The sequence below is a fragment of the Dendropsophus ebraccatus genome, chromosome 3, assembly GCF_027789765.1.
Source record: "Dendropsophus ebraccatus isolate aDenEbr1 chromosome 3, aDenEbr1.pat, whole genome shotgun sequence".
In the NCBI taxonomy this organism is placed as follows: Eukaryota; Metazoa; Chordata; class Amphibia; order Anura; family Hylidae; genus Dendropsophus; species Dendropsophus ebraccatus.
The window spans coordinates 169,646,157-169,667,154 of NC_091456.1; the positions used below are offsets into that span (position 1 = coordinate 169,646,157).

The 20,998-nt window shown below is 42.2% G+C and overlaps 1 protein-coding gene across 1 annotated transcript in view; it reads right to left on the minus strand.

Annotated features, from left to right (window-relative positions):
• TTC33 (tetratricopeptide repeat domain 33) overlaps positions 1-20,998 on the minus strand; it is a 147,597-nt gene that overhangs the window by 117,653 nt on the left and 8,946 nt on the right. The window contains exon 2 of the mRNA XM_069964767.1: positions 20,056-20,282. Coding sequence (XP_069820868.1) covers positions 20,056-20,282 — 227 coding nt within the window. The remainder of the gene's footprint in view (positions 1-20,055; positions 20,283-20,998) is intronic.

Below are 20,998 nucleotides of genomic sequence, written 5' to 3' on the forward strand. Positions count from 1 at the left end.
GTACAGAATAGGATTACAGAGTTACGCAGGGTATTACAGATCAGATAAGCCTATATTACAGCAGAGTTTTCCCCTTTAAGTACCATGTCATCCGCTCGCAGTGTCCTGATAGTGTAAAGAACTGTTTATGAAAAAAATCAATTTCCGAGGCCACTACTTGAGGATGGATAACAGAAGTAAATGCAGGTTCAAGTGCATCAGGCCACAATGCCAATCTCTACAGTATTACTCACAGAACCGTTTCCATTTTTCCTTAATCTCTCTTTATAAACAGAGCTTTAAAATGGAATCAAGGAATGGAAAACCGAAGGGCGAAGTAAACAGGAACATGAGGGGCCGCGCTGAATCTGGGACAATACCAGACAATCATATCTCTCAAGAGCGCAAAAAGCTGCATAAAATAACTATAATTTCCTAAAAGAAAAAACCTTTGGCGCCGCCAGTTTCCAAGCGAACCCATTGTAAGCAGTTAGTGGACGAAAGCGCTTTGTGAGGTAAACCCACCCTGGAGAGCAATACAATCACTAAGAATGACTTATAACGTGAGTGATAAAAATCTAGCAAATAAAAGGGGGTTCAGTAAGCAGCAACATGGCCTCTCTGCTGCCACCAATGGATGTGTTAGGAACTGCAGGCCTCCACAAGCCCATGTCCAAGCAATTATTAAATATGACTAGTCATACGGCGCCTCTTCTCATGTCTATATAATATGTTACCATTGGAGTAGACAATACACTGGGAGAGCTGTATGTGTCACTAGTGCTGTAGCCTCCCCTGATGTCTATATGTTACATGTTACAATTAGAATAGACATTACACTGGGAGAGCTGTCTGTGTCAATAGTGCTACAGCCTCCCCTGATGTCTATATATTACATGTTACAATTAGAATAGACATTACACTGGGGGAGCTGTCTGTGTCAATAGTGCTACAGCCTCCCCTGATGTCTATATAATACATGTTACCATTAGAATAGACATTACACTGGGGGAGCTGTCTGTGTCCCTAGTGCTGCAGCCTCCCCTGATGTCTATATATTACATGTTATCATTAGAACAGACAATACACTGGCGCAGCTCTCTGTGTCCCTAGTGCTGCAGCATCCCCTGATGTCTATATATTACATGTTACAATTAGAATTGACATTACACTGGGGGAGCTGTCTGTGTCAATAGTGCTGCAGCCTCCCTGGATGTCTATATAATACATGTTACCATTAGAATAGACATTACACTGGGGGAGCTGTCTGTGTTACTAGTGCTGTAGCCTCCCTTGATGTCTATATATTACGTTACCATTAGAATAGACATTACACTGGGGGGAGCTGTCTGTGTCACCAGTGATGCAGCCTCCCCTGATGTCTATATATTACATGTTACCATTAGAATAGAAATTACACTGGGGGAAGCTGTCTGTGTCCCTAGTGTTAAAGATTATGAGATAGAATTGTAATGGTAACAGGTGTTTTGTCCATTAAATAAAGATCACTTAATGAGCATAAAGGATGATCAGGTAGGAGGTGGGAACCAAAGCAAGAGTAACAACAAAGACCAATAGAAGACCCTACACACTGCAAAGACCCCAACTCCTGGTTTGGGACGGCTTTGCTGCTTTAGCCACTGGATGCCTCGTGATCACTGAATCAGAATACAGTAGGACGGGGAACCCGGGGAGCATGAGGTCCAACCTTGGGCAATCTCATATTTGTCCCCTATCCTGTGGAAGGAAAGAAGTTTAAAAACCCCTTTAAGAACTCAGGGATTTCCTTTATCCCTGCACTGTGGAGGTTTACTCAATAAAAGACATGCACAATACAACTGTGTGCCAATAGTATACCTTGGGGGAGATTTATCAAACATGGTGTAAAGTGAAACTGGCTTAGTTGCCCCTAGCAACCAATCAGATTCCACCTTTCATTCCTCACAGACTATTTGGAAAATAAAAAAGTGGAATCTGATTGGTTGCTAGGGGCAACTGAGCCAGTTTCACTTTACAACATGTTTGATAAATCTTCCCCATTGTGTTTGTCCATCATTGTGAACACTCAGGCCACTTATTATTAGGAATCAATGGATTTACTTACTTTTTCTTATAAGTATACAGCGTCCTCCTAACCAGGACACCTTGTGGCGTATTATTCATTCTCCCCCTGCCATAATCCTCTCTTCGACTATAGTGAACACTTTATGGGAGATTCCACTGAACTAGAAGTCTATTTAGAGTATCAAGGAAGAGATTAAAAGGCATCAACCTGTCTAATATGAGACAGTAGAAGCCGGATTACATATCAGGTACATATATTATCATACATGTACATGGAGTACGGAACGTGTGATGTATGGCTGATGAGGACACAGGGGTAAAGGGAAGTAGAATCAAAAATTATAGGTCAACAAGGCAGCTTCCCTGTCTGTGAGGGTAACTTTACTTACACAAAGAGTACTAAGAATATTGTACAGAAGACACTAACAGCATTCAATGGATCCAGCAGAATAGTGAGTGCAGCTCTGGAGTATTATACAGGATAAAACTCAGGATCAGTACAGGATAAGTAATGCAATATATGTACACTGTGTCTCCACCAGCAGAATAGTGAGTGCAGCTCTGGAGTATAATACAGGATGTAACTCAGGATCAGTGCAGGATAAGTAATGTAATGTATATACACAGTGACCCCACCAGCAGAATAGTGAGTGCAGCTCTGGAGTATAATACAGGATGTAACTCTGGATCAGTACAGGATAAGTAATGTAATGTATTTATGTATACAGTGACCCTACCAGAAGAATAGTGAGTGCAGCTCTGGGGTATAATACAGGATGTAACCCAGGATCTGTAAAATAATTTATGTACACAATGACACCACCAGCAGAATAGGGAGTGCAGCTCTGGGGTACAAAAATATAATTGTATACAATAGAAAAAGACAATGGGCTTCGTTCATAAAAATACAAGGAATTTTTATTATATATGATAGGTACCAATACATACAAAAACTTTTACAATATTAAATGAAGTTAAAAAGTATGACCACAGTACCCACAGCAATTTTTCCATATGGGAATATATCTATAAGGTGCACAAAATCTCGTACTGCCCTAATACTGCCTCAGTTTCATTCAACATATAGGCAACTAAAACCAAATGGCGATTATAACATTTAGAGCTTATTGCACCTACCTATGTTGTCCGACACCACACAAGCCGTTCCTACGTACGTTTCGCTATTGCACGCTTCCTCGGGGAACTCAAAATATAATGAATAATTCTGCCCAGGCAGCAGAAATCATATTACATTGGTGTACTAATGTGGTAGTACTATGCTTTTAAGGCTTCTTATCTCTCTTTGCAAGACATGGAAGTTCTATCCTACTTTCTGATTCTCTGTCGCTCCCTGTGGCACTTCTGCTGTTTATCTGAAATTACGTCTATAATAGACATTGAACAATTAGAACAAAGCAAGCTGAGCCCTGGAGGACTAAAGGTTGTGTGGTTGGCCCCAAGACTGTTGGCCTTAATGTGCATGGTTGGCCAGGAGGAAAGTGAAGAGACTATAATAAGATGGATTAATTGTGTTCTGGCACAATGTGATAGACAGACACTCCTATGCCTAGGCGGTAAGGGGCTTATTTATGTAATATGTCTGCTTTCAGCTGACCACAGACATTAGATTTTACTCAGCGCAGTCTAAAGATAGCCATAGCCAATGTGATCAGTTTTCCAGCACCCATCAATATGAAAATACATGTTGTCAGATGGGGCACACACTGCAAGTCCTTCCATCCAATGTAGATGCAACTTTTCTTGTAATAATGTTCCAGCATGCAATGGGGGGGGATTTTCAATACACTTTTCTAGCCTGCGCTTTTTTTCTTAAAGGGTATTTTGAGCTAAAACTTTGATGACCTATCCACAGGAGATCTATATGGGGCCTAATACTATATGGGGCACGGAAGGGGGCCTAAATATTATATGTGGGAACAGAGGGTGGCCCAATATTATATGGCGGCGCGGGGGATCTAAAGCTATATAGGGGCACTCTACTACATGAGGCACAAAGTGGATCTAATACTATATGGAGGTACAGAGGGAGCTTAACTACTGTATGGAGGTTCAGAGGACTCCAGCGTGCTGTGTGGTGTTACAGGTAGAGAATACAGTGTGCTGTGTGGTGTTACAGGCAGAGAATACAGTGTGCTGTGTGGTGTTACAGGTAGAGAATACATTGTGCTGTTACAGGTAGAGAATACAGTGTGCTGTGTGGTGTTACAGGTAGAGAATACAGCGTGCTGTGTGGTGTTACAGGCAGAGAATACAGCGTGCTGTGTGGTGTTACAGGGAGAGAATACAGTGTGCTGTGTGGTGTTACAGGTAGAGAATACAGCGTGCTGTGTGGTGTTACAGGTAGAGAATACAGCGTGCTGTGTGGTGTTACAGGTAGAGAATACAGCGTGCTGTGTGGTGTTACAGGGAGAGAATACAGTGTGCTGTGTGGTGTTACAGGTAGAGAATACAGCGTGCTGTGTGGTGTTACAGGTAGAGAATACAGCGTGCTGTGTGGTGTTACAGGTAGAGAATACAGCGCTGTGTGGTGTTACAGGTAAAGAATACAGTGTGCTGTGTGGTGTTACAGGTAGAGAATACAGCGCTGTGTGGTGTTACAGGTAAAGAATACAGTGTGCTGTGTGGTGTTACATGTAGAGAATACAGTGTGCTGTGTGGTGTTACAGGTAGAGAATACAGTGTGCTGTGTGGTGTTACAGGTAGAGAATACAGCGTGCTGTGTGGTGTTACAGGTAGAGAATACAGCGTGCTGTGTGGGACCACAATGAAATTATAAATTACTGCAAATAATTCAGTAACGCAATGAAACTGCAATGTGTGAACACAGCCTAGATGTTCTGCAACAGCTTTAGGCGGGGAATAGGCAGGGTGGAGGACTGTGATAAACAGCTGAGGGGAAGCAATGCATTCTGGAACCTGTAATACTGTATACAACTGGTAAACCAGGAAGTGCAGAAACACAAAACAGAACAAAATCCCACAAAACAAATGGATTTTTGGTAGTTTCAAAACTGGGATAGATAGGTAAGTAATGCTATATGCTTCTGCCTTTCTTCCCCTTTAAGATTTCTTTTCACTGGACCTAAGGAGCCTAGGCCAACCTCTAAGAAACCTTCAATATATAGACAAATGTGTAATACCAGAACAAACCAAAATTGCTGTTTCTGGAAGGAAGCAGCCATGTTTTTCCAATCCTATACAAAACTTTCAATTTTTTTTTGTTCGAGCTACAGTAAAACTTTTTGCTGTGCCGTATTCCTGTGTGCGCAGCGGCCGCCTATGGTAATTGATGATTAGTAATATCTCACACAGACAGATGTGGCCGGGTCAGGAAATTAAAGTCTAATGCGATCACAGCAGTCGTGTGCAGAGGAGCGCGAATGGTGGATTAAAACAAAAACAATTATCTTCAGTGAATTAAAGAGACGATTCATTTCCCTGCAGTTATGGATCGGACATCATTCTGGGGGTCACGGGCTGATCGGGTAGATTATAGACTTATTAATCATCCGCCAGCAAACATAAGGCATCAGTATATCTGCACTGTTTATTCCAAACGGGAGAGAAATAAAGCAGCTTAAAGGCTGAACGTTTGTCGTCCAGGAGAATGATCGCCGGATCAAATATCAGCCAACGAGCGATGAAGTGATCAGGATTTGTGCCACCCTAAAAATTGTCAGCAGCCGATCTCCTCATGTAAACTGATAATATTTAAAGTGATTGATCCGGTGATGATGTGAGCTGTGATTCAGTTCTAACATCTGAGGAGTGTGACTGATCCTATCAACGAGCAGAGGTCAGCGTAATCTGGCCTAGTACTGCAGATAGGTGACAATGTATTACCTTATCCCCTCAAACAATCACATAGCTGTGCCCACATAATGCTCTTATGTGAGGATCTGCCTAGGTAGAGCTCTGTCTAGGGGAGTCTCCATTTAAAGTGACTCTGTACCCACAATCTGACACCCCAAAACCACTTGTACCTTCGGATAGCTGCTTTTAATCCAAGATCTGTCCTGGGGTCTGTTCGGCAGGTGATGCAGTTATTGTCCTAAAAAAATACTTTTAAACTTGCAGCCCTGTGTCAAACTGGCGTGGCCTAGAGTGTCTGTGCATTAGGCTGGCACCACCTCTCGGTCCCTCCTCCCCGCCCTCTTCATCATTAGGAATGCCCCAAGTAGGTATTCTCCTATTCATCAGCTGTGAGAACACGGCACATTGGCTGGATCGTTAAGGCACCTGTGCAGTGTTCATTTCAGAAGAATAGGAAAAATCCTGCCAGTGGCATTCCTATGATGAAGAGGGTGGGGAGGAGGGACGGAGAGGCAGTGCAAGGTTAGGGCACAGATACTCCAAGCCACGGCCGTTTGACACAAGGCTGCAAGTTTAAAAGTAGTTTTTTAGGACAATAACTGCATCACCTGCCGAACGGACCCCAGGACAGATCTTGGATTAAAAGCAGCTATCCAAAGGTACAAGTGGTTTGGGGGGGGGTCAGATTGTGGGTACAGAGTCGCTTTAAGTAAGGCTCTTTTAGGTAAGGTTCTTTGATGGTAGATCTCTGCTTTAGTAAGGCTTTATTTAGGTAAGTCTCAATTTATGTTAAGCTCTCTTTAAGTTTAACAATAGTTAGGCAGGGTAAAGCATTCTTCATGCTATGCTCTCTTTAGGCTAGGCTCTGTTTAGGTCAGCCTCAGTTTAGGTTAGGCTGTTTACAGGCTAATGAGATCTGTCACGATTCATTAAAGGGGTTATCCAGCGCAACAAAAACATGGCCACTTTTCCCCCTACTGTTGTCTCTAGTTCAGGTGCGGTTTGCAATTAAGCTCTATTTACTTCAATGGAACTGAGTTTCAAAACCCCACTCAGACAAGAGAGGGGGAAAGTGGCCATGTTTTTGTAGCGCTGAATAACCCCTTTAATACCAATTGAAACAGGACTTCTAAGCTCTAAAGACTTTTTTAATATATCCATAACGCAGAAGTGAACAGATTGTTATACAACAAAATTAGTTGACAATCTAATTCATTATAACCTATAATTTGGCAAGGCAGAAGACTAAGCAAACGGAAGGAGTTAGGAAATTCAGTCCAGACTAATCTGGTACTGTTAGCACCCAGAGATGCCGGATTATAGACAATTCACAACATCCTTACTTACTGCAGCCCTTGAGTCTTGTGAACAGTAAGAGGCCGCTACCTCCTCACGTGTACACAGAACTATACAAATAGATGTGAATAACTACTGCTCCCATATCGGACAACACCCATCTATGAAACAGCAGGAAGCCGTGCAGTGAGCGGACAGAGGGACCCTGACCTCCCATTACATATGGTCCAGCTACCCTGCAAAGCCTACAATCTAAGGTATGGCACCATAAAATGAGTGATAAAATGGGTGCGGCATAGAGAAGTAAGTATGTAAAGCTGCCCATATGGGTAATAACTAGCAGATTGGTAGTGGTCCCAGCAATCTTCTAGTAATCACCTATCCTGTAGAAATGAAAATCCAAGAAGAAATCCAACAATCAGAACAGATTTTTGTATACTGGCCATGTTCCGGGTCTTTCCGAGCACCAGACTGTGAGAACAGACTGGTGAGCTGACCACAAGAGACTTTGCTATTCTGTGAATATGGGATAAAATAATGAGAACAAAGGTACCTTGTCGCCTAAGTAAATGAAGCAGCACCTGGCTATCCTCAGAAGTCCTGGAGACAAAAAATGGCGCATGCACGTTGCCATCCTATTCATTTCGAGGACAACTGATCTCCATTCTCATGATCAGTGGAGATCCCATAAGTTGGACCATAGCCGATCAGCTAGTTATCCCCATCTTAGGATAACCCCTTTAATTAGAAATCTCAAATAGAGATGTTTGCACGAACCTGAATGACCATCATTTGAATCCTGCTGCCTGAAGAAGGTGAACACAGCCCGAAGAGGACTGCCTGAAAAACATGGCTACAGCTTTATCCAAGTTTTTTCGGCTAATAAACCCAATTACAAAGTTTCTGAAAATCGCCTGTACTATTGATTTCTGCATAAAAAATGTTAACAATAGTGACACTATAACCTCTTAAGGACATATGATGTACCTGTACGTCATATGTCCCCAGGAGGTGTTCAGAGCGGGGCCGCGCGGCGACCCCGCTCTGAACCGCCGCGATCCCGGGTGCCGCGTGTAGCCCGGGACCGCGGCTATTAGCGGGCACGGTCTGATCGCCGTGCCCGCTAATCAAGTAATAGGAGGCAGCTGTCAAAGTTGACAGCTGCCTCCGATTACTAGAGGCAGCCGTTCCCTGGTGTCTAGTGGGGGAGATCGCTCCTTCGGGACGTTGTCCCGGAGGAGCGATCCCCGTGTCTGCAGCCGGCCGGGGTCCGCTCCAAGATGGCGCCGACCCCGGCTCGGCACTCGTTTGTTTTCGGCTGCAGCAGCCGACAGCAAACAAGTGCCGATCTCATTGATCTTTGTTGTATAAGTATACAGCAAAGATCTCAATGAGAGATCAAAGTGTATATACTAGAAGTCCCCTAGGGGGAATAACCTTAACCCCAGGGGGAATAACACTAACCCCAGGGGGGCTTCTAGTATATGTGTAAAAAAAAATATTGTTATTATTAAAAAGCCCCCTACCCTAATAAAAGTTTGAATCACCCCCCTTTTCCCATGTTTTAAATAAAAGTAAATAAATAAATAAACATGTTTGCTATCGCCGCGTGCGTAATCGCCCAAACTATTAATTAATCACATTCCTGATCTCGCACGGTAAACGGCGTAAGCGCAAAAAATCCCAAAGTGCAAAATTGCGCATTTTTGGTCGCATCAAATCCACAAAAAATTTAATAAAAAGCGATCAGAAAGTCGTATATGCGCAATCAAGGTACCGATAGAAAGTAAACATCATGGCGCAAAAAATGACACCTCTTACAGCCCCATAGACCAAAGGATAAAAGCGCTATAAGCCTGGGAATGGAGCGATTTTAAGGAACATATATTTGTTAACAATGGTTTGAATTTTTTACAGGCCATCAGATACAATATAAGTTATACATGTTATATATCGTTTTAATCATAACGACTTGAGGAACATACATAACAAGTCAGTTTTACCCCAGGGCGAATGGCGTAAAAACAAATACCCCCCAAATAAATGCAGTTTGTTTGTTTTTTCAATTTCACCACATTTTGAATTTTTTTCTGGTTTTGCAGTGTACTTTATGCAAAAATTCAGCCTGTCATTGCAAAGTACAATTAGTGACGCAAAAAATAAGGGCTCATGTGGGTTTCTAGGTGGAAAAATGCAAGTGCTATGGCCCTTTAAACACAAGGAGGAAAAAACGAAAAAGCAAAAACCAAAATTTGCCCCGTCCTTAACCCCTTAACGACATCGGGCGTAAATTTACGCCCTGATGCCGGTAAGGACGTTCAGAGCGGGGCCGGAAGTTCAGCAGCCGGAAGTAAACGAGTGCCTATCTCATGGATCTCTGCAGCATATCTATGCTGCAGAGATCTCTATGAGAGATCAAAGCACTTATACTAGAAGTCCCCTAGGGGGAATAACCCTAACCCCAGGGGGGCTTCTAGTATAAGTGTTAAAGTAAAAAAAAAAAAGTGTTGTTAATAGTAAAAAGCCCCCTCCCCTAATAAAAGTCTGAATCACCCCCCTTTTCCCAGGTTATAAATAAAAGTAAATAAATAAACAAACATGTTTGCTATCGCCGCGTGCGTAATCGCCCGAACTATTAATTAATCACATTCCTGATCTCGCACTGTAAACGGCGTCAGCGCAAAAAAATCCCAAAGTGCAAAATTGCGCATTTTTGGTCGCATCAAATCCAAAAAAATTGTAATAAAAAGCGATCAAAAAGTCGCATATGCGCAATCAAGGTACCGATAGAAAGAACACATCATGGCGCAAAAAATTACACCTCACACAGCCCCATAGACCAAAGGATAAAAGCATTATAACCCTGGGAATGGAGCGATTTTAAGTGACGTATATTTGTTGACAATGGTTTAAATTTTTTACAGGCCATCAGATACAATATAAGTTATACATGTTACATATCGTTTTAATCGTAACGACTTGAGGAACATATATAACAAGTCAGTTTTACCCCAGGGCGAATGGCGTAAAAACACATTTCCCCCAAATAAACAAAATGCTTTTTTTTTTTTCAATTTCGCCACACTTTGAATTTTTTTCTGGTTTCGCAGTGTACTTTATGCAAAAATTCAGCCTGTCATTGCAAAGTACAATTAGTGACGCAAAAAATAAGGGCTCATGTGGGTTTCTAGGTGGAAAAATGCAAGTGCTATGGCCTTTTAAGCACAAGGAGGAAAAAACTAAAACGCAAAAATCGAAATTGGCTCTGTCCTTAAGGGGTTAAAGGGTTAAACAGCAATTAGAAAAAAAACCAATGATAAATCTGCAATCAGTTTGTGCTTATTTGGATGGATCCTATCATGAATGAGACAAATGCAGGTGTAAACCCAGCCTAAGCTGTTATATGGAGTGATTAGTGAACTGGAAAGGATAGGACTGGAGCCATACAACTCAGCTCTGCTACATCTCTACCTTCTCATCTCACGCTGTACTTTGCAGTTGGACTTTTTATGATAATAAAAGAGATATATAATATATTCGGGAGCGGCACTCACACATCCCAATTAATAACCGGAGACGTGACACGGAGGATGTGTGGAGAAACTGTGAAGAGTCTCATTTAGGGGAGCGTGCACACTGGGCACAGAAATGAGATTTTCACACGTCACATTGGCAGAGCTAATTACACTGCCCACACCATCGCCACATCTGGCTGATGAATCAGCACCAGGTGACACGGGCCAAGACTTCAGAGGGAAAAAATGGTTAAAATGGAGCAGATTCATAGCAACTGCATGAAAATAAAGTCATCGTTGATGGGAGTTTTTTTGCTGACCCCGGTCATGAGTGTTCCATCATGTGCGCCAGGGAATTAAAAGCGATGCAGAAAAAACATGTTTCCCAACACTTGGTCCAAGCCACAGTGCTCCGCAGGGTATGGAACTAGGACTCTCAGCATGCCAACGCCTTAAGGGCATGCTGGGATTTGTAGTCTCACAACAGATGGAAAGTGCTGACACTGAAACAGAACAGGAACATGCCAAAACCTCTACAAGGTACAAATCCTATAGAGGAAATACAATCGTGTCAGGATATTAGACAAGGGGGGAGATTTATAAAACATGGTGTAAAGTGAAACTGGCTCAGTTGCCCCTAGTAACCAATCAGATTCCACCTTTCATTTTCTAAAGAGTCTGAGAGAAATGAAAGGTGGAATCTGATTGGTTGCTAGGGGCAACTGAGCCAGTTTCACTTTACACCATGTTTAATAAATCTCCCCCAAGGTCTTTATCATTTCTAATAATTTTACACATAAAAAGATTTTGTTTGGGGGGGAACATGAGGTTGGACTTCCCCTGTAGGGATCAGTGAGAGTAACCAGTGAGTAAGAGGAAAAAGCTCAGGTAAAAAAAACTTCAGAAATTCTATAGATGAAAACCTGAAGAACCTTCACAGATGGAAAAGCTCAGGAACCTGCACAGATTAAAAAGCTCACAAACCTTCAAGATGGAAAAGCTCAGGGATCACCACAGGTAAAAGCAGTCAGGGATCACCACAGGTAAAAGCAGTCAGAAAGTCTATAGATGAAAACGTGAAGAATAGAGATGAGCGAACCTCGAGCATGCTCGAGTTGATCCGAACCCGAACTTTCGGCATTTGATTAGCGGTGGCTGCTGAACTTGGATAAAGCCCTAAGGCTATGTGGAAATCATGGATATAGTCATTGGCTGTATCCATGTTTTCCAGACGACCTTAGAGCTTTATCCAAGTTCAGCAGCCCCAGCTAATCAAATACCGAACGTTCGGGTTCGGATCGACTCGAACCCGAAGCCGGTTCACTCATCTCTAGTGAAGAACCTTCACAGATGAAAAAAGCTCAAGAATCTGCACAGAAGAAAAAAAAGCTCCGGGACCACAACAGGTAAAAAGCTGAAAAAAAGTCTATAGATAAGTAGCTCAGGAACATCTACAGATGAAAACCTGAAGAAGCTTCAAAAGGCAAAAAACTCAAGAACCCCTGAAGGTGAAAACCTGAAAAACCTCTACAGGTGAAATAGACTCAAGAACCCCCCCCCCCCCCCCAAAAGGTGAAAACCTCAAGAACTTCCACTTGTGAAAAGCTCAAAAGGGTTATTCCAAAAAAATGTACTTGTATCCACAGGATAAAACACAAGTAAAGGATCATGGGGGGGGTCCAACCTCCAACCCCCCTGGCAATCTCCGTATAGTCCCCTGGTTTCTGCGTTAGAAATAGAGCCGGGGGTATGGCACATGAACCGTGGCTCTATTCATTCCTACATAGGTACTGGAAACAGAGTAAGCCCCCAGAGGAATATCCCTTTAAGAACACCCAAAGTTGAAAACCTCGAGAACCTCTACAGATAAAAGAGATCAGGAACCTGCACAGATGAAAAACACAGGAACCTCAAAATCCGAAAAACACAGGAACCTCAAAATCCGAGCAATCTCTTTAGGTGAAAAGCCAACAATGTCTACCGGTAAAAAAAACAACATCATCAGGAACCTCCACAGATTAAAATAAAACTTAGAAACTTCCATAGATGATAAAGCTCAGGAACCAAACCTTTGAAGAGGGGGGAAAAAAACTCCATCTTCCTGGTTTTCCCACTTTCTGGAAGGAAAGCTCTGTACTAGCTGCCATAGCAGAGAACACCCAGCTTTCCCTGCAGCAGAAAGTAGCAGAGCTTTAACAGCCTGACAGAAGACTTTTTAAGGAAAACCAAGTGACAAGAAGCCGTAACATTTTTTGGATGATTATAGAAATCTTATACATCTGGCCGTATAAGCAGCAGCACTTCAGATCTTAAGTGTTCAGACGTCTAAGAGGAAACCAGACAGACGATAAAACCATTACAGAGGAAGAGAGATGAAATGAGATGGAGAAGCTACAGACGTCCTTCACCACATCTCCCAAACCTTCATCAGGGCCAGTAATACAGAGATGTATGTCACAGACACCCCCCTTCACCAGTCCTCTTATGTGGCAGACTGACCCCTGGGCTCAATCAAGCACCATACAAGGGTCTCCAGCTGCTGTAAAACTAGAACTTGCCCTGACAGCCGCAGCTCCGACACCAGCTTCCCGACATTGCTGAATTACTAATCTGCACAAACTAGAGAGATTTTTCAGGAATCTGACCCGCTGCATAGGAAATATAATAGGGGACATAATAGTTATTACCCTCTCCCATAGGAGAACATTCAGGGTTAAAGGTTCTTTCAATTTCCTCCATGCATCACTACGTATAATATTATTCTCTATATTATACACTCATCATTTCTGGTGAGCTTTCATGCATATAAATGATGTAGACACAGCTTGGTTACTCGTCTTTTTAGCATGGATGGTAAAGTTGCACCGAGGAGCAGCAGTGACACCTTACGGTCAGGAGTAGTACTGCACATGTAGAGCTGGTAGTGTGTCAACAAAATTATTGATATGTTTAACATTTTAACACTGTGTCTCCATGGTAACAGACTACAAACAACCCATGTGTAGTCAGATCCTGCAGTCCTACTCCTTTCCAGCTGACAGACAGTATGTGGGCAGAAAGCAGGGAACAAGTAAAAAAGAAGTATAAGACTGAAGGATAACAATGCACAGGGTTTTGTTTACGGTCTGTTATGTTGGAGACATATAGGTCTGCACTAAAGCTGTAGACGCAAAAAAAAAATTTGGTTTGATTTGAGTGATAAAAATTGCCTGTAATTTGAGATAAGTAAATTAAATTAACACAACTTTTTTCAGAGTTTTTCAAAACATTTGGATTTTGGTGAATCTGAACCTTTTTTGGAATTGGGTTTCGCCAGATCGCTCAAACTAGTGGCTGCCATTGGTGGCTGAATAACCTTCACAGGTGAAAAGCTCAAGAACCTGCAAAGATTAAACAGCTGGAGACCCTTCATAGAATAAAAGCTGACAAACCTGTATGGATGAAAATTTCAGGAGCAAATGAAAAGACTTTTACTGGTCCCAGCACATTGGATACCCTAGAAGACTTCAGAGAATCATACACAACTTTTTGGGGAAGTCTTGAATATGTACAAAATTTTACAACCTATTTTAAAGAATCAGACCTCAAATTTTGGGAAAAAATTTCTAGTTTTGCCCAATGTGCCTTCTTATGTGATCTTTCACACATTCTGGTGGCTTCACATCATAGTCTCCAAGGATTAAGAGGCAAAAAAGTATTTACCACTTTAATATGGCCTTTCAAAGAAAAGCAAAAATAGCTAAAAAAAAAAAAAAAAGAAGTAATAAGAATGGAATTAGTAAAGCGAAAAAACTGGACAGAAGTGCTGTAAACCAGTGACCAGAGCCAGGGGAACATTTACACAGGGCGGAACTGGAAACCGCAGCACAAATGCTTGTTCAGGATTTTAACATCTCAAAAATCTTTTTGCCAGAAAATAATGAAATTCATCCCGTAACGCTTCTTACATGACAAGAAGCGATTTATGAGCTGAAGATCTAACACTTACACCGACGACTCAAGTGTTCCGATGGTTTTGCAGTGCTCGTGAGATACTTTTATAACAGGGATGAATACAGATGAGCTCCATGTGAAGATTTTGTCGGGGCCAAAAAAAAAAAAAACTTTAATATCAATTTTGTAACTTATGTAATATGGAAAGATTATACAAAGAGGAAAGAAAAACAGGGAATTTTTTTTTTGGGGGGGGAAGTCACTGTGTGATCCGCTCTGATATAAAAATGCTGTTCACCGCACTCTCCCAGGTCCGGATCCAAAAACAGCAAAACTCAAAAATATACACGCTATGTTGTTATAAAAAACATTTGGCAAGACTATCATATAGTGTATTGTTTTGACTCCCAAGGGTCAAACTGGAGCCCTGGTGTATGAGGTTTTCGAACTTAAATCTGAGAGCATTTAAAGCTTCTCCCATTTTGTCAGGAAACTATTTAAAAAAAAAAAAATTGCATAAACAAAGGCAATGTTATTCCCCGGTTCATGGGATATCCTCCTAAACCTGATGTTCTATATAAACGCCCGCAGACGCACTAGCCAGGCAAGGAGCTACTGCCTATCCTCTGGTTATTAAACCAGATAAGGGTTGTCTTCTTTGCTGATCCATAAAGTATCGTCTTTTAAGTTAATCGGTAAAGGGTTGTCTTCTCTGCTGGTTGGTAAAGAGTTGTCTTCTCTGCTGGTTGGTAAAGAGTTGTCTTCTCTGCTGGTTGGTAAAGAGTTGTCTTCTCTGCTGGTTGGTAAAGGGTTCTCTTCTCTCCTGGTTGGTAAAGGGTTCTCTTCTCTGCTGGTTGGTAAAGGGTCATCTTCTCTACAGTTTGGTAAAGAGTTGTCTTCTCTGATGAATCACGTTTTTTGCTTCATCGATCAGATGGACGTTGGTGTGTTAGGAGAGAAAAATCTGAGAACAAACACCCTCCAGCCATTGCTGGAAAAACACAAGCTGGTGGGGGCACTGTGATGGTCAGGGGGGATGTTCTTGTGGCGTTCTCTGAGCTACTCATCAAAGTGGAGGCACCCTCAGCTAATCTGTGTATGAATCCATCCTTGTAGACCATGTAACCCATACAAGCTTGCTGTCTCCCCTAGATGGGATCCTCCACTATGACAATGTGACACGGCTAGAAATGCCCGACGTAGGTTGGAAGAGAATGGTCACCTGGGGCACCACCTGGATGGTTGTGTTGGCTCTATGAACCCTCCAGCAGTTGTGGGATGCAGCCAGCATGGCTTGAGATACCTGTGACACCTGTATGAGTTACTCTTGGCCTGTCTAGCTGCTGTCTGTGCTGCCCATGGTGGTTACTCTGGATATAAGTTGCTGGTCACAATAATGGGACCCCACTGTATAAAACAGCAAAAATGCAGCAGATCACCCATTGTACTGAATTAGGAGATTCCTGCAGCAAAGTTGCATGTTAAAATGTTCAGATATTGGCTGGAACAATGAATGGGAATCTACGAGTTTTACGTCAAATACGGAATCAACAACATTCACAGTACGAGATCCAATCCCTCCATTGGCACAGGGTGTATGGCGCTATTTTCTAAACTTTTTTTTTTTTTTTTAAAGGGGAAAAAAAACTAGTAAAATGAATTTGGTAGCTTACAACTTCAGGATTTTGTGGTTCACACAATGACTAAGCAAATCTGCTTCGGGAGGGGAAAAACTCTTTTTCATCCGAGATGCCAGATTAAAAACAGAAAGTTTTGCCAGCTGAAACCGCAGTCAGATCTGGCCTGCAAAACGGACGGCCTTGTGTTCCCTTTTTGTTATTGTTACACACAATAAGATACAATAGTATCACATGCACAAGTAACCGTGGCCGGGCCAAAACCATTCATCTCTGGTCATGCCTCTTATTTCTGATGATGTCAGCGGTTGTAAATCATGTGACCCCCCAGTACGGTGAGCATTACTGGAACTATGGGGGAGTGTAAATAAGCCTTAGTCCAAGTGTTGCATCGTCCTCCTCTATCAAATTGTTAGTTAACTTATGGGAAAATGGTTGGGTGACGACCAATATAACGGCCATTACAGCCATTAACTGTGGGTGTCACACAGATTTGCACAGCACAGGTTTGTAGTTTATCACAGAAATGCTGGATGACAACCTACCATAGCTGCTTTCTTTCAAAAACAGCCATTGTCTTCAGTTTGTGTGTCATATTGCAGCTCAATTCAACTAAAGTGAATGAATCCCAGCTGTAATACCACACACAACCTGAGGACAGGGGCAGCACTGTTTATGGAAGAAAATCACCAAATTTTTTGACTGTTTCATAATCCCTTTAACTATTTTAAGGGCAGCTATATTGGAGACACACACTTTCTTCCTGTATTGTCTGTATAGAGGCAGCTATATTGTGCACACACTTCCTTCCTGTATTGTCTGTATAGTGGTGGCCATATTGGAGAGACACACTTTCTTCCTGTATTGTCTGTATAGGGGCAGCCATATTGCAGACACACACTTCCTTCCTGTATTGTCTGTATAGCGGCGGCCATATCAGAGAAAACACTGTCTTTCTGTATTATCTATATAGGGGTGGCCATATTGGAGACACACACTTCCTTCCTGTATTATCTCTATGTTAGTGGCCATATTGGAGAAAACACTGCCTTCCTGTATTATCTATATAGGGCGGCCATATTGGAGACACACACTTCCTTCCTGTATTGTCTGTATACGGGCAGCCATATTGGGAGTACACACTTCCTTCCTGTATTGTCTGTATACGGGCGGCCATATTGGAGACACACACTTCCTTCCTGTATTGTCTGTATACGGGCAGCCATATTGGAGACACACACTGCCTTCCTGTATTGTCTGTATACAGGCGGCCATATTGGAGACACACACTGCCTTCCTGTATTATCTGTATGGGGCTGCCATATTGGAGACACACATTTCCTTCCTGTATTATCTGTATAGGCAAGTAGTTGGGGTGGGGGGTTGTTTATGCAATTGCAATAATAGGAAGTTAATGGACAGAAATCCATCTATAGACTAAGGGTGGGTTCTCATTGAGGAATTCTCGCGGATAAACTTAGCGGAATTCCGCCGGCTGTACGCGCTCACGGACGTGCGCCTTCCCACTAGCTCCATAGACACCATTCTATGGTCCGGCTGATTCCGCATTCTGCCAAAAGAATTGACATGTCAGTTCTTTCAGCGGAATGCAGAATCAGCCGACCCATAAAATGGTGTCTACGGAGCCGGCGGAAAGGCGCACGTCCGTGAGCGCGTACAGCCGGCGGAATTCCGCAGAGTTTATCCGCGAGAATTCCTCAATGTGAACCCACCCTAATACAGTCTTCGAGGAAGTGATAGACTATAGTGTCCTCAGGGATCAGGAGAGATAGGACAGCTGTATACAGAGCTTTATTTGTGTGTATAGTGTTACTATCCATCCTTTGTTAGGTATTACAAAGCAGCAGTCAGTACCTTCACTGCCTAATAATAATACTGAGATGACTCTGCTCATGTCTCAGTCTATACAATAAAGCTGCTGAAAACAGGAAGTGTCATCCTATTGTGCCCTCTAGTGGCAAGTGTGAGAACTGCACTAGTCACAAACAAAAACTAAAATAGGCCTGTTGTGCATTTATTTCCAGTAATACCCTTTGTTTCCTTGTTATCACTTACAGTTTCATGTTCCTTTATTTTACAAATAATATCACCTCTTATTTTGACATGCTGTCATTGCTTTCTGCTACCGTACTGTATTATTTTCATTAATGTCAATATAAATGAATTGCAAATAAAAACAAAAAAAATTACCATTAAAAATTTTAAAAACTATATAATAAAAATCCGATTTTTAATGTATCTTCTATTACATGTACTAAATCCTAAATCCCTGAGTACTCTGTTATAGCCTTGAGGGACCTCTATGACTTTTACCTCCGACACCATGTCACCCGTTTTACCTCCTCTTATTTGTGTATATGGGGCTGTGTTTGTGGGCACCTATTCTTATGGCCTGAAGAAGGCCAAAATGTGGTGCCAAAACACAAAGCCGTAAAATAAGGTACATTTTACGTCATCCGGCTTATCTAAAACCTTTGGCCCCCAGTGGGATGCCCCAAGGCATACCGCTTCTTAACTAGGCATTAAGACTCATCAGTTTGGGGTGAAGAGGTCATAAAAAACTGTTCAATACACAAAAACAGCAAAAAAACAAACAAACTGCAGTTCAGTGTATGTGAGCACAGTGATATCAACCAGGCAGAGGGGGAAGCTGGGTGACTACCTCTGAGGGAGCAGCAGGGATGTGATCAGTTGTCACTCACAATTCCAAGATAAAGTTAAAGCTTTAACAGGCTAAAAAGAAGTGAAGTTTTTACTATTAATGGCTTATCCATAAAATAGGAGACGTATAATGTCTATAAAGCTATGTCCAGTCCTGTCCAACTATGAACAAAGTCAGTGAAGGAGACGAAGACAAACTCAATAGTAAATAATCCTACGGAAAACCAGAGCAGCTTCCATCCAACAGCCAAATATCTTGTTCTGAAGGCTTCTACTGCCCCCATGTGGTTAAATGGGTACAGTGCAAATCATCCAATACTCAAAAATCATTACACAGCAAAGCCACTTAAAGGGACACTAAGCCTTCACTTTTATAGTGTACTTTAATGGAATAAGCGTCAGGTAATCTCCTGACCTCCATGATGACTCTTAAGTCACATATCTCCATACTCCTGAGACATTTACATCCACATATCTCTAAATCTTCTGTCCTGACAATCAAAAAGTATAGGAAATTCAATGCTGAGAATTCTACTAGGCCTCTTGGGAGGACATTCATATATTCACCCCTCCTCCACCTCCTAACTATTCTCTGACTTACTGTAAGGCTGGGTTCACACTGAGTAATTCTTGAGGAATTGTAGAGGAAATTTTTCTGCTCAAAACTCCTTGCCTATTCAGCTCTGGTAGAATAGGAGCGGAATGTGAGCGGAATTCAAGCAGAATTCAAGACCCATTGACTTTTATAGGATTCCTCTAGCGGAATCTGCCCAAAGAATTGACAAGTCAATTATTCCGTCGGAAAGCGGACCTACAGTGGAAATTTCAGCGCGGAAATTCTGCTGTGTGAACAAATAAGCGAAAAGCCTATTAAAGCCAATGTACACTCACATTGTGCTTTCTTTACGGACGGATTCCGTGCGCATTTTGCCGCGGAATCTGTCGGAAAATCCATGAGAGTTCCTCAATGTGAACCCAACCTGAGGCATCTAGCTGAAGCAGGAGCCCTTCCCCACCGCTCTGGGACACACCCTTTTAATAAGCTCCACCCCACCAGGCATCTAGTTCACAGGTGTGATGTTGTATGACAAGGGATAGACGGCCATTGTCCTTACCTGCCATTGAGGGCCAGTAATGCTCCTTCTTCCTTCAGCTGCTTACTCTTGGAGAGGTTATCCTCCAGGAGAAGGCCTTTCTTGCGCTTGATGGAATGGATCCAGTCTACATCCTCACTCTCTTTGCTGGTGACCTCATCGGCAGACTCCTTCTCAAAGTTCTGAGAAGTTACTTTCGATACTCTCTCACCAATCTTCCTCTTCCATCCAAAGGAGGCCATCACTGACTGAAAAAGAACAGGTCCAATAAAGCGACAACAAACCAAGGTCCTATGCGTCAATCAGGTTTTTTATTTTTTTTAAACAAACCTTTATTTAAACTTTTTTGCACACTATAAACAGAGAAATAACAGTAGACGCAAAAAACATAATAGAATTTTTTTTTTTTTTTTTTACATAATGCACTTTGTATGCTCTGTCAACATAATCATTTTGCAGTGAAGGGTCCTCACAAGATTGTCTGATCATAGAATGATCAGCTGCCGGGACCCTGTGTGATCATAGATAATCTGTGATAGAATCTGTCTGAAGGTGCTCAATTCTACTGCAGTGCCTCTACAGGAAAAATAAGGCATTACACCGTTCTTGCCTAAAACTATAGGCAACTTTAACAGAGTTTAAAAAGTTTCAAACTCCATTCTCCTATCCTTTATTCATGTTTAGAGTCCCTGATCTGCTTCTAGTTTCAGGTTTTTCTCTCGTTCTTCTGATACATGATGGATGTGAAGTGCGTATGTCCAGCTGGATGCTGTCCTCATTTGCTCTATTTATTCCTTGAGCTGACAGACGCTAATACTCAGGAGTGTGTTTGATTTTCCTTTCTATACCCCTGCAGAGTCAAGATCCTGTAGGTGCTCTTCTCCCTTTACTCTGATACACAGTAATCCATGCCTCCTGCAGACTGCCTGGTGTGTGCTCTCCTCCCTATCTACACTGCCTGGTG